General features: G+C 38.7%; 1 protein-coding gene across 1 annotated transcript in view; it reads left to right on the top strand.

The window, feature by feature from the left end:
- LOC145978104 (dipeptidase 1-like) overlaps nucleotides 1-14,552 on the top strand; it is a 176,756-nt gene that overhangs the window by 44,778 nt on the left and 117,426 nt on the right. The window contains exon 5 of the mRNA XM_083110545.1: nucleotides 7,261-7,330. Within this exon, the coding sequence (XP_082966671.1) occupies nucleotides 7,261-7,330 (70 nt within the window). The remainder of the gene's footprint in view (nucleotides 1-7,260; nucleotides 7,331-14,552) is intronic.

The following is a 14,552-nucleotide window of genomic DNA, read 5'->3' as shown; positions in this document are numbered from 1 at the left end:
TAAAATATATACATGCACATAAAATAATATAACATTTGGACGCGAGGCTTTGGGAATTTTGTTCTTCTTAACATTTAAACAGACGGAAATAGTGAATGGTAGTCAGCTCTCCCAAAAAGGGGGAAAATCTTTGATTTAAATGTATATTTTTCTCAATACTCTTTCTTAATAATACTTATTAAAAGTGCATATTGTTATTTTGCGTGTGTTAAACGATTGCTTTTATTGTTTGACTGATTTAAAATATTACTATTGGGTTAATCGGACCTAGAAGTAAGGACGATAGAAAAGCACTGAAAAGGGAAAATTCGAAGGAAAAAGGAATGCTGCAGGTAAAATTGCTTGGAGATCCAGCGCTCGGTACTTGTCTAGGCAACACTCATACTCTAAGCCCCTTCTTTGCAACAATTCATATCCATGTATAGGAGAAGCTTATATGAATGCTGTAATATGTAGTATTAAAGAGTATTGTCAATTTAGTTCATACTGAAAATGAAAATGTGCTGTAAAAACTGCATTTAATCGGAACGGTCCGTTGCTATTTTTGGCGACACGGAAGGGGAAGGTTCGAGATATTCACGAACCGGAACGCCGTTCCGGACCGATACTATCCATTTCGACCCCTGCACTTACATGCACGGTGTTTCAATCATTCTCGGTCCTGGATTTTTGCTTATAAAAATCAAACTATTGGTCATAATGTAATTAAATTTGCTGCGGACATATCTTGATGACGTCACAACGAGTGTCGTTTGCATTGGAAGTGTGGCAAGTGGCGCCATCCAGCTGAAAATAGCCATTATGGAGTTCCTCGTCATCCAACTCATTTACAAACTCCTTGAAGAAATCCCACGTAGACTTCCGTATCCACTATTGTGAGGAAAAAGATGGGGTCAAGAATGCGGCGCCTTTATAAGCTCATCTCACCCCAATTTTTTCATCATGAAGAAGTGTTTCGTGCACAGTGCAAGGATTCTCAGTAGCCCAAAGCCGGGTATTCTGGGAATTCACGACCTCACTTTCAACCGAACACAAGGAAAGTGGACGTACGACTGGCATTTAACGGAAGAATAGCCCAGACGCATGCGCATGACCACGCAAATGGCTATAGAGGCTGCCGCTGCATCTCCAATGATGTCACCATGCTTCTCGTAACTTAAGGTACGTCGGTAGCAAATTTCATTACATTATCAACAATAGTCTGATTTTTATAGGCGAAAAATAGGTGAAACACCGTGTACCTGTTTTCTTCAACCGCATCCACGTTGAATGTGACAACCAAGTATTCAAATTCCCCTCGCAAAGTGAACGGCGAGCACGTCGGCTGCCAACATACGAGTGGTGGGAACTGTATCAGGCTAATCACAGTACAAATTAAGCTTTTTGCTCGGAGGGGAGGTGTGGTGCTCACTCAGCGGAGTATTTGTGATTTCATTTCAGGAGGTAGTTTTATTTGTGTATTCAAATTTGTATGTCACCAGTTAGTAAACTAAACTATTGCCTCGAACCCAGGTCATTAAATCTTATGATAACGTTTACAGGTAATTTAGAACACTTAGTACATTTAGTATATTTACATTCTAAGAAAACACAACGTCGTACACAAGAAGAACTATCGACCTAGTAACACCAAAAACTTCACTAAGTTTTATTGCCAAACTCAAACTTAACGTCCGTCTAACCTACATCCAATTTTGTTGTGAACACGTACACGTAAAATAGCAACACTACGCCTTGGAAACTAAAGTTGAAAACAGCCTGCTGTGTCTTGGATCGGTGAGGATGGTCAGTTGCAGAAAGGTGGTGTGCTTCTTTAATCCACAAGGATGCATATCTTTCCGAAGAGAAACATGGACCATTAATGATTTTGCAAATTGCGTTACACATAGTTAAGAAATTTATATACAAAGAATATAAATAATATTGTACATTATCTACTATGTTTATTATATACTTTCAATTCCATTTTCTCTAAGGGGAATAAAAATAACTCTAGCAGGGATAAAAATAATTTTCTTATTCCAGGGAAAACATGTTTTGTGGATTCCCGGCATTCGTCTGGTTGATTCTATGAGACTGAATGCGATCTAGTGCCACTTGATAAACATAAAACACACTCGGATGAGGATATAATATCAGCTGGAGTTTATAAAAATATAGTAGATATGAGTGTTCCTAGCGTCGATGGCTTGGTCGTTCTCCTTAACATATTGGATCGCTTATATTATAACAAAAATTGATGGAGAGTAGAAACCCACTCTTTTTCCCTCACCCTATGATCACAAACACACGTAGGTTGAGATAAATGGGTACGAGAAAGATATGTGTCTGAATCGATCCCATGTACAGTCATGCACAGTTCTGGGTTGTAACGACGGCATTGAAAATCAGAATTTTGTTTGCCAAACCAAAGGATAACTACCATCCTTTATGGTGTTACGTGCCGGAATGAGCGAAGCCAACGGTAAACATATGGAAAAATAGTTGGTGAAAATTACGATAGATGGCAGCACAAGTGGAAAAACTGAAAGTAAATTATTAATGAACTACTAGAAAGTATTTTAAAATAAAAAAAACAAATAGAGGAGAATGATTAGTGATTAAGTGCTTGTAAATAAATAATAAAAAAACATAAAGGAATAAAGGAAGCTCAATGATTGACATAATCCTCATAGGTTGTACATATAGAAGATTAAAGATGTTAAGCAGCTTATTCGAACGTGGATCTATTTCTGTCTGTCGAGATAGAAACTTTTTGCTAGAGTTTTGGTTGTTCCCTTTGTGGCGCTATATCAATATTTCTCGCTCAAAACACTACGGTAGCTCTATCTCCATTAGTCGCACTGGACCAACGGTAGCGCCGGTATAACCGCGATCCTTGGTTGCCTCATCGGTTGTTATCACTCCTGACATCTTGGGACGAACAGTGTGGAGCTTCAGACACCGTGTTTTGAAATGCATTGAAGAGAACGGTCATCATTTTGAACATTTGCTCCTTTAAACATTTATTTGTGTACCTCAAATGTTCGAAGGTTGCAATTTTTTTCCAATTTTTTTCGAACGAAAAATACTTCTTTTTCAACACGGAATTCAAATATGTAAAACGAATGGGGGTGTTCCATTTGAAATTTCACATTTACCACCCACCCCCTGTGGGGGCGACGACATTTTTGCGGCATTGACTTACCCTCTCAATAGCGTATCAATCCCTAAGATTATATGTTTATTTTTATAAAGTCTCTCTGAATGCTTCACGTTGACCAGGGCATTCACTTGTTTTCCTCAGTTGTCTCAACCTCTGAGGCATGTTTACAATGCACTATGTTGCACTATGCAAACCTCCTGAGCATTCAGGAAACAGGTAGTTTCTTCTGCCTATGGAGTCGGCGGTTTGCATAGTGGCAATTAAAAACACGATTCGGCATAGAGGAAGAGCTCGCTGGCCTAGTGATATAGAGGTGAGACAAGCTGAGAGGGGACTGACTTTTGGATTGGAGTGAGAAGGGAGAAGTGGTCAGGAGAGCAGTAGGTCAGAAGTGAGACGACGCTCTGGTCGACAAACTGAGAAGCCAACAGAGGACTTCGTAAATTCTATTCAGCCTAATTCTTCAGATAGACAGGTAATTATCCTAACCCCCAGCCATGATTCAGGTTCAACGGTTCACAAAACCCAACGAGTGACCATTGTCTTTTCTGCAGTTTAGTTCCTTAGTGTGATTTTGTACCTTTCGCATTGCCAAGCGTTAACTCGTCATGCCAATTACGAGTGCTCTCATCAGAGGATGAATGATGAGTAACATACATCACCCAGCAATTAATTGCCCAAGGACTGGTTCAGATCCCCTCATTCTTTAGAATGACACGATAGTATCAAACATTTTTTCTGTGCAATTTGTCGATTGTATGCATTCTGCATACGATATTCCATAGTATCATTATAAATGGACCACCCGGTATACGAAGAAAATATAACTCGAAATGGTTGACATGTAATGAGAACATTTTGCTTAAACGTTTGCTTGAAATATCAAAGATCTGGTATGTTTAGGAAGAAATGCTCATTTGTGTGTAAGAGGGGGAAAGGGAGGGGAGTGACACCTGTCGTTTCTCATATTCGCTAATCAATGTGTTCAAACAGCAAATGCGTCGAAGTGTGATTTCAGGAACGAGGAAATTACTAATCGATGTTTGCAGAGTTAGCTCTTCTCTCTCTCGGATTGGTGGAGCTTTTATTGTCTCTGCGAACACGAACTGGCATTCGATTACGAAGTCAACATTGACGGGAACGTTTCGTAGAAATGCAGGGAGAGGAAAAGATACGTTGCATTTACTAAACAGGTACTAATACTAGTCTGAAAACTGATTAGCTGGAGGAAAAACGTTGAATGGATCAGTGAATTCAATGTACAATTTATAAGGTTTTAATACTTGTGTTATGTCAATGTCTACGTATACGTGAAAAGCTGTGTTCGTTTCGTTTCTACTTGAGACCTCCGAGAGAGAGGGCGAGGGAAATGGAGAAACAGTGAGAGGCAACAACAAAGATTCGAGAAGGAACCGCGAAACCTATACAATATTTGACATAATGCTACCACCAACTAAAAGGTAAATATTACATCCACTCCCCCCTCCTCGATCAATACCGTCGCTTACCTTCCATCTTCAATTAGCGACTATGGTTATTTAGAATATAGATGATCCAGCGATAAGTAGGTGTCTGACTGCTTGATTATGGTTTATTTTACTTCACATTTCTGTCACTTTTGGTTAATCGCAAAGATGAGGATGAGTGATGATATGGTGAAATTACGAAGGCTCACTCACAAAGAACACCCATGCACAGACCGGGATTCGATATAGGGACACATCTTGAGGGTTGTCTGAATGCCGTGTGAGTGGTGTCACGTGGGGACTGACTGGCGTTCACTTAGTCTCAAATAAGCGAGTACCTAGAAGCAACTGTGGGAGGTAAATGCGACCCCAGAGTGTTGCTGATCACATCACCTCCAATAATCAGTGATTATGAGATTGTAAGTCCCTATCTCCATATCACCCAACATGTCTTCACGGCAGGTCTGGGTAACCAAAGCCTGATATGTGATTACAAATATTATTATTCCACGGGCGATATGGTCTTCCTAAAGTTATTGTTCCCTTTGGCCTGTAATTTGGTATTTTTCTCGCATGCTCAGAACACGCTGATTCAACATAAACTGATATTTTTTTCATTTATTCCACCAATGCTTCGACCTTCCATTTATTTTATTTCCAATTTCTTCACTTTTAATTTTGTCTGGTAAGGTTACTCCGCTTAAAGACGTTAAAAGTCTAATTTGTGAAAAACAATTTATTCTAGCGTTATCATCGTAATAAAGAGTCCAACATGCGCTACCATATAGAAGACACGGTTCTGAAATTATGTTATGGTATGTAATTTGAATTTCATTCTCATTTGTCTTTCAAAATTTATTCTCAAAATTCAATTTAATCTATTTTATTAAATCTTTCTCAACATATTTCTAGTGTTCGAACTGCGAAGGACTGATATTGCATAAATTATCAGTGGTAGAACCGCGTGTTATTTTTGTAATTTGATTATTCCATCTGGAAAAGAACTTACAAAATTTTACAATACGAAATGTACAGAGTGGTGCATATTCTATCTACCAATATGAGTTGATTACCCAGTAGGAACGCAGGTGCGCATGCGCATAAGTCCGCCATGCTTAGGCAGATGCAAGTCTAATAATTAGTCTGCCATGAATTTTTAACCGGTCCAGACAGGAATTGTGACAGTGGAAGCGTTCATTCGAACGGGTTCCATTCAAGAGAAGCACCAAGACGCCAGAGAATACGTCTCCTCCGACCTGGATACTTTTGTTTCTGCACGCTGCCATTGGGTTTCTATTGTCTGACGCATCGTATCATGTTGTGACGCTCTGGCACTGGTTGATGGAGACTCTAACTGGACCGTCGTCCCAGCACCTGCTGCTTCTCCTGAATGGAACTCGTTCAGATGAACGGGTCCAATGCCACGATTCTCGACTGAACAGGCGAACGTTTCATGGCGGACTGATTGCCAGACTTGCACCTGCCTAACCATGGGAGACTTCTGCGCTTGCGCATCTAGGTCCAGACAGGGTTGCCAAGTCATATTGGTAGATATAATATGCGCCACCCTGTACTTAACGTTATGGGTGTGCGGAAAAAGAAAAATGATGTCCAGGTAAAGACTAATTCATAAAATATGTAACATTTTTTTTATTTATAACCAAGGTCCTTCATTCCAAGAAACGTGTCCTCCACTCTGTTCCACTGCCACCATGTTAACTACTTTCACGTGTGTGGATGACAAATGGCGATGCTTGAATGAATACACACACATGTATCCATTGTGACCACCAGTTTGTTTTTTAAAAATTATATTTCCTGTCATACAAAGACAAATTATGCATGTGTAAACTTTTACTTCATGTCTTCTTTTGTGCAACTTGTCGTTCAATTGAAATTATTATATTTAGCCGAAATATAAAAATTATCTTAACCATAAAGTCATCACAAGAATAAAAAACATTATTCAAATTCTACATACCATTGCTACAAATTGCACAAAATGTTTCAATCATGTGTGAAAAATGTAAAGCAAGGTACGAAATCGATTAATGTCTATGCCTTAGACAGAACTCTAATAGTCCATTAATTTGAAGTGACGTAACTGTCACTGGTAGCATATACATACTCACAGAATTAATTGTAAACGTTTGTATATATGTGTGCGTGTACACACACACACACAAACACAGTCACATACGTATGAAGAAGATGTGACTATGTTGGTACAGCGTGAGACTGCAACTCCACAGACTTGGATTCGATTATCTGATAATGTCAACATTTAAAGCGATTCTGGAGTCCACCCAATCGCTAACCATTCGGTAACTAATCCACTAAAGTCATGATTGAGAACGTGTGAAGCCATATATCCTAACTCGTATGCGCCTGCAAAGTACAGTTCAATTAAATTCATATGTTTTCTGTGTGTGCGTGCATATTGTATACATATATGAGTGTGTGTGTGTGCGCGCGTGTGTGTTGGGGGTGTCTTGGTGTGTGTGTGATTTAACTTTGAGATGAGTTATTTTTACATGACTTAACTTGTTAATGTGATTGTCGGTGTAGTTTTGTAAGAAGTTTCTTATAATTTTACTTTAGTCTAACATAAAACTTGTACAACTTGCTCATTGCTTTGCTCCTTGTTAGGGCAGACTGCTCCACAGTGGATGCCCCGGGACAGATTCCAGACCATGGAGGACTCACGGACTTTGGGAAGGTAGGTAATTGCTCCACTCAGTTCTCACTTCTCAGAAGTTGCATGTTCTGCTTGTTCGTACTTGAATAAATAGCATATAATCATCTTGTTTTATTGCACTGTCAACATGACCATGCTGTGTGTGTATACTCTAAAGATAGGAAGAAGGTTGGGATGCAGAAATGTGAAATTGAGTTTGAATCAAAAAACAACCCCTATTGTCGGAAACCCATATTACAACTTTCAGGGTGCTTCACTCGCTCTTGGCCCCTGATTTTCGCTTGTAAAATTCAAACTATTTGGCATAATGTAAGGAAATATGTTAAGGACATATTTTGGTGAATGAGTAGCATCGTGACGTCATTGTAGATGGCGCCATAGTTTCTCAAGTCCTGGCGTGGGCATGCGCGTGCGCCAATCGTACGGACATGTGCTTTCAGTCTGAGACGGACTTCAAGGGGGTTGTTTTTTTTTCTGGTTCGGTTGAAAGTTCGTGATTAAAGTGGAAACACATTGTTGGATGTGCCTGAAGGAGATCGCCTGACCTATTCCCACCTAATTTCTTCCTGAAAGGAGATTCTATCGTAACAAGCCATGGACTATCATGGAACTGCACGGCAGCATTCGGCGGGAAATTGACGCTGTGGCTTCTAACGTGTTGGTGGCTATTTTCTGTAACAATATGCAGACATGCGTTGATTCTAATGGCAACCACTTCCAATTCGCTGTGACGACATCATGCTTCTCATACACCAAGCTGTATCCGTAGCAATTTTAATTACATTATGACCAATAGTTTTATTTTTCTAAGATAAAATCAGAAGCCGAGCGAGTGAAACACCCTGTACTTTGGTGCATTGCTTACTCTGTAAGGAAGCATGTTGAAATAGATAGGTGCAACTAAGATAACTTCCATGCACAAAGGAAAACTTTGACGGTGAATACCCATAAACATACTTTTCCTCAAGATAATGGTTTCCCTCCTATATGTTCAGCAAGAGGGTACGAGTTCGAGACCCAATATATGTGGTGTTGTTCTTTTTCATTTCTCCATTGATCAGTACTGTCATTGCACGAATCTAGCAAGAACTCATAATAGACCATTAGTATGCATATTCCGATGGCTGAGAAAACACTAAGACTTTTTACCTGTAATAGCACAATGGTAAAGGAAAAATTGAGCATACACAATCAAAATGTAGTTAAATTGGTTTCAGCGTGCGACCGAATATCCAGCTTAATATGCAGTACATCAATATAGAATGTTACATTGTTTAGAGCATTTCGGACTTTAAAATTCGCCATAGTGTTTTTCAAATACAATAAGAACAATTAATTAACATGTGAGATGTGTGTATTTTAAATTATTTATTAACAAAAACAATTAAATTATGAATGTGTTCTCGATTACAATTTCTGTCACCCACTTCTCCAAAGCAGATAAGAGCTTCACAGGTCTCTAAAATGTCTAATCGATTTTACAGACGCAATCACTTTTAAGGGTAAATTAATAATTATTCTTAGTTTCGATAATAACTGCATTCATCGCAATATAGAAGCAATACGTGATGCCTGGTACCTACAGAAATGACGGATAAATGCAGTTTCCGAAACAACAATTGGTTCATTATTATGTGAATAGATTCAACTCTCCTATGAATATGTAACCTTTTGTTAACAGATAACTGTATTGGCTTCGTGTAATTTCACATCAATTTATTTTTATCCGTGAAATGTCCAAACTTCAATTAATTCCCGATAGTTCAAATCAATTAAAATTGGATATGCAAGAACATACAATTGACATACGGTCAAGCGTTGTCTCTAACATCTGTTACTTACATTATTATCATTTTCATTTTATAATTGACGGTTCTCATTTATCAATTTATACATTCCTCATTTTAGCTTTTTTCTATCTGTTCTCTACTGTCTATGTCTCACCGCATCTCCTTCTCTCTCTCTCTCATTGTTTTTCTATCTCTTTCTTATTTTTCTTTCAATACACTTCTCTCTCTTTCTCTTCCTCCTTTTCTTTCAATGCCCCTCTCTCTCTTTCTCTTTCTCCTGTTCTTTCAATGTCCCCCCATCTCTATCTCTCTCTCTCTCACTCTCCCTCTCTCTCTACTTCACTCCCACCCTCCCCTCTCTATCTCACTCTCTATCCCTCTCTCTCTCTCCCTTCCTCTCTCTCATTTCTTTCTATCTCCATCTCCTTTCTTTCTATGTCTCTTTCTCTATCTCTATCTCATTTTCATTATATCTCTTTCTCCATCTCTTTTTATTTCTATGCTTCTCTCCCTCTTTCCCTGTAATGTCCCTTCTATCTCTTTCTTCTTTCCTCTCCATTCCCACCCCGTCTCTCTCTCTCCATCGTTTTCCTTCTATCTTTTTCTCCTTTTATTTCTACTCCCCACCTGTCCCTCATTCTCCTCCTATGTCTTTCACCTTTCCTATCTATTCCTTTCTCTCTCTCTCTCTCTGTTGTCTATCCTCTCCGCACTTACACTCTCTTTTCTCTTCCCCTTCTCTCTTCCCCTTCTCTCCTTCGCTCTCTCGCTCTGTCTGTAGCAATATAACAATCAATAAGCCATGTTTCCTGCGAAATCAACCATCAGTCTTTCGTATTTCAAATATTCCTTCTGCCTTCTAACAACCTTCTTACTCTCCTGATCTCTTTAAATTTTCTTCGACATGATGTCTCATGAGCGACAAAGGTTGGGGGAGGGGGAGGGAGGGCAACCCTTCATTGGTGTTAAATATCACTTAGCAAAATACAAATGGAATGTGCCAAGAAACAGGAATGTTCAAGCATAACAAAGGCACATTGTGGATGTATTTGGTTTAAGATTCATTGAATTGATATATTTTACTTCGTTTCGTTATGAAACAAGTTGTAATCACTAGAGCCCGGATTTCTATGCAAAATGCATGTTTCATGTAGCATGCAAAAACTTATGAAAAATATTTTATTCTTTTCGACGAACTTGTAAAGAGTCTTTTGAGACGCATATGATAGCGCATATAAGTGCATATTTTGAGTGAATTTTGTTTTGCGTGCATATTTCTTCAACTTTGCAGGATAAGGCATATTTCGAATTTTATTGCTACATACTAGCATATTTCATAGTCTATCAAGAAATAATAGCGTTGAGTTTGTTGCCCACATTAGTTGGTACATTCACTTTCGACTACACGGCGATGACCGAATGGCGAACATACCAATTGAATATACAATATACACTATACTTTTTAAAGTTTATTTTTCAGCATTTTAAACAACAGCGATCTAGCATGTTCTGATGCTTTTACAACTGGCAACTAGCGCGAAGCATTTCTCACGACTTGGCAACTATGTGGAAAGGATTCTGCTGTCAGTATCAAAGGAGTTCACGAACGTGTCAGTGTTATTTTGTGTTGTGTTAAACAAGCCACCTGAAAAATCAAGTAAGGCAGTATTGTTGCGTAAATACGTACAAGAATTTGGAAGTAGTGTATTTACAGAAGATGGGTCAGTTTTGTTCTGTGTGGTGTGAGAAAAAAAGAGTTTCAGCAGAGAAGAAATTTCAAGTTACTCAACGTGTCAATACAGCAAGACACAGGGAAGCCCTTCAAAGAAGATTGCGCAGTAAAACACAACTGCTTACTACCGCGTCCACTAATTCAACATCTGAATGCACAGTAAGTGATACATTCTATGTAGATCTGTGTTCTGCGTTTGTGAGTGCTAATATTGCTTTGTGGAAACTGAACAATGCCCATCTACGAGGTTTCCTTGAAAAGTACACGGGAAAGAAGGTGCCAGATGAATCAACGCTACGTAAAAACTATGTGCCTGTTTGTTTTAATGGGAGAAATTCTGTAAGCGTTGAAGCACGAGAATATATGGGTGTCTATCGATGAGATTATTGACGCGGCGGGACGTTGTGTTTGCAATGCTGTTGTTGGTGCAATGAAGGCGAGTGGTAAACCCTACTTACTGAATATCCAGGTGTTTGAGAAAGTGAATCATTCCACAATTGCCAAATTCTTTAACGATTCGTTAACTTTGTTGTGGCCAGATCACATCCAGTATGACAATGTGCTACTGTTTGTTACTGACGCGGCCCCGTACATTGTCAAAGCAGCATCTGGTTTGAAAGTGTTGTATCCTAAATTAGTCCATCTGACTTGTCTTTCACACGGTCTTCATCGCGTAGCAGAAATAATTAGATACCAATACCCGGAAGTAGACGCACTTGTATCAAATGTAAAGAAAGTATTTGTGAAAGCTCCTTCGCGAGTACGTCTCTTTCGCGAACTGGCGAAAAATGTTCCGTTACCTCCGCAACCGGTATTAACACGATGGGGCTCGTGGCTAGAAGCTGTGTCGTATTTTGCAGAAAATTTCAATGAAGTGAAGGCAGTAATAGACTCACTAAAACCAGAAGACGCAGCCGCTATTCGTGTGTCACAGAAATGTTCCTCTAGAAGCGGCATTGAGAATGAAATTAAGTACCTACACAACCGCTTCTCGAGTATACCTGCAATTATTACACAGAGTCCCGTAATAATCCTTTGCAGTATTCACTCTCCTAGTTGGGCGAAGTATCGCAAACGTTATCCAGTGAAACTCACGGTGTCGCCAAAATAGCGTCAGAAAAACTTCGCCAAGTATTAGACAAAAATCCCGGGTACAGAACAATCTGTGACATTGCAAATGTACTGAATGGTGAAAATGTGCACTTGGAAGAGAACCTAACACAGGAGGAAGTTTGGTGTTTCTCACATGCACTTGTGACTTCTGCTGATGTAGAAAAGAACTTCTCGATCTACAAAACGTTTCTCACTGATAAACGCAGAGGGTTTACAGAAGAAAACCTAAGGAATACGTTCATAGTTCATTGCATCAGAGGTCATTAAGGTAAGATGTTTGGAAAAAAAAAATTGTTCATGCATATCTTAGTGCATATTTTTGATATTTTTTGTGCATATTTGCATGCATATTTTGCTGTTTGTTTGTGCATGGAAATCCGGGCTCTAGTAATCACACATTTTGGCATGCAAAGTTTGACCGACCAGTATAACACCCAAGTGGAAAGTTTTTCTACCACGGCTTGTCATTTTTAAACAGCGAGCGATGGAGAGTTCAGAGTTCAACGACTAAATCTCTCAGAATGGGTTCAGGGGACCTCGTGGATAATTGAAGAACTCTTCTTCTTCTTCTTCACGGAGACATCTATAAGCTGCTTGTACAAGTATGTTTTTATATATGATTCGTAGATGAAAATTCTCTGTTCCAAAGTGTATCCTGCGGCATTATAACTACATTAATAACATTTATAGACACTTAACATTTGTAAGTTTATGACGTATCACCTTAGCATTGACCCCCGTGGAGTAATGACTATCACAGTTCGCTACAATCCCGCCTTGAGCATAGGCGTTTTTTGTGAATGTCTCTTAATCATTTTGATCATATAATCACTCATCCTTTCATCTTCGCGATTAGCCCAAAGTGGCAGAGATGCGATGTAATATAACCTAAATCAATCACTCTATCACTTATGAACATAGTTAACTACACAGAAGATAATACATATAACTATTCCTCCCACACAACATATCCACTCGTACGAAAGCAAATACTGACATTCACGGCAGACAGAGTGGTTTCACGTTCTTAGAACATGGATCTGTTCTTAATGACATTTATGATTTAATCAGAGTTAGTTTCATTCCGCTCACTGCTCCACAGTGTGCTTGAGCAACTTCAAACCTCAGCTTGGAAAGTTAACAGATGCTCTTGAGTTGAGCCCATAATAATTTGAGAGAGCCCAGGGAGGTCAGTTTATCCCCTCCTGGAAAATTATTTTGGGCCTAATTATTGATTCATTGATTGTTTGGTGCTTCAAGTCCACTTTATGCACTGTAAAGCTAATCGGGACTGGACCTACAGTTAAATGTGGGATCCGAACCACTATGTGCCTCCACTGGGTATCGAACCCGGGACCCCTTGATTACAAGTCAACGACGTGAACACTGTGCCATCGGGGAGACCCAATGTGGGCCTAATTATATAATTATTGTTTTTATTAGCGTATTATTATTATTTATGAAAGTTTTGGTGACTTAAATGATACATCATGAAATAAATATGATCTCCTGTTGTCAAAAGCTATTTACTATCTGCGTGACTTACATAACGCTTCTCGTCCCTTCTAATAAACTTTTTGATGTTAGTCCTACGTTGAAGTTGAGAAATTTATCAGAAGAACCAATCTTCTTGAGAACTCCTTTGACTTGAGCAGGCGTTAATAAAATTCTCCGAAAAACTTAAAACTTACCCCCTGACACACAAAGCGAGATTTGTCTTTTGATTTTGTGTCAAAACAAATAATCTAGATTTTATATTCTTCTTGTAGGTTCGTATTGAATCTTCATGTACGGTATGGCTATGTTTATTCACTGTTCAACATATAACGGAACACTAAAGAAAATGCAACCCACGACGCAATTTAACATACTCAGTAAACAGCTGTTTTCGACTGCAATGGAACATTTTTGATGGTTATGAAGTGCTTGAAATGCCTCCTTCACTGCCCCTTTCCACAAAATCTACATTCAATCTATTAAAATGTTATATTACGTCATGGTATTAAAACCCTGTCGTCACTTCGCGCTCAGAATGTTTGGTATTGAAGTGATACCCCTATTAGTGTATTCAACACGTAATCTATTGGTTCTGAAAGAGAAAGTGAGTTGTTTAGTGTTTCTATTTATTATTATTATTATTTGCATTGTTGGTAAGAAACATATTTATTTTCGGCCTTCTTGTTCTTTCTGTATTATCAAAACCAGATTCAGCAACAAAAATCATCGGGTTATGCCCGGGAAATTATTTAACGCAACTTTCATCGAGACTGGTAGTTTTTGTTTTGTTAATTCACACTTCTATGTAAGAGAAGGAGTCTGATAATTACTTGAAATTGACTACATCATTTCGTATTTTTTGTACGTGTTATTTTCTTTTCCAAATAACAGAACTTCAGGTTGCACATCGATTTTTTTTACCCAACGCACACAAATTGATCACTCAGCAGTAGTCACTGATATCTGCATCGTAAAAACGTACAAGAAAGGAAATAACTGTTATCAAAAAATGTTAGATATGTATGGAAAGAATATGAGGTTAATCCAGTCTATATATAATGAATTGAAGCCTGAACTTGGCACCAACGCCAAAATATTTTCAATTTAATTT

The sequence above is a fragment of the Lepisma saccharinum genome, chromosome 24 (genome assembly GCF_977018435.1).
Source record: "Lepisma saccharinum chromosome 24, izLepSacc3.1, whole genome shotgun sequence".
NCBI lineage: Eukaryota > Metazoa > Arthropoda > Insecta > Zygentoma > Lepismatidae > Lepisma > Lepisma saccharinum.
This window is presented reverse-complemented; position numbering and strand designations above follow the sequence as displayed.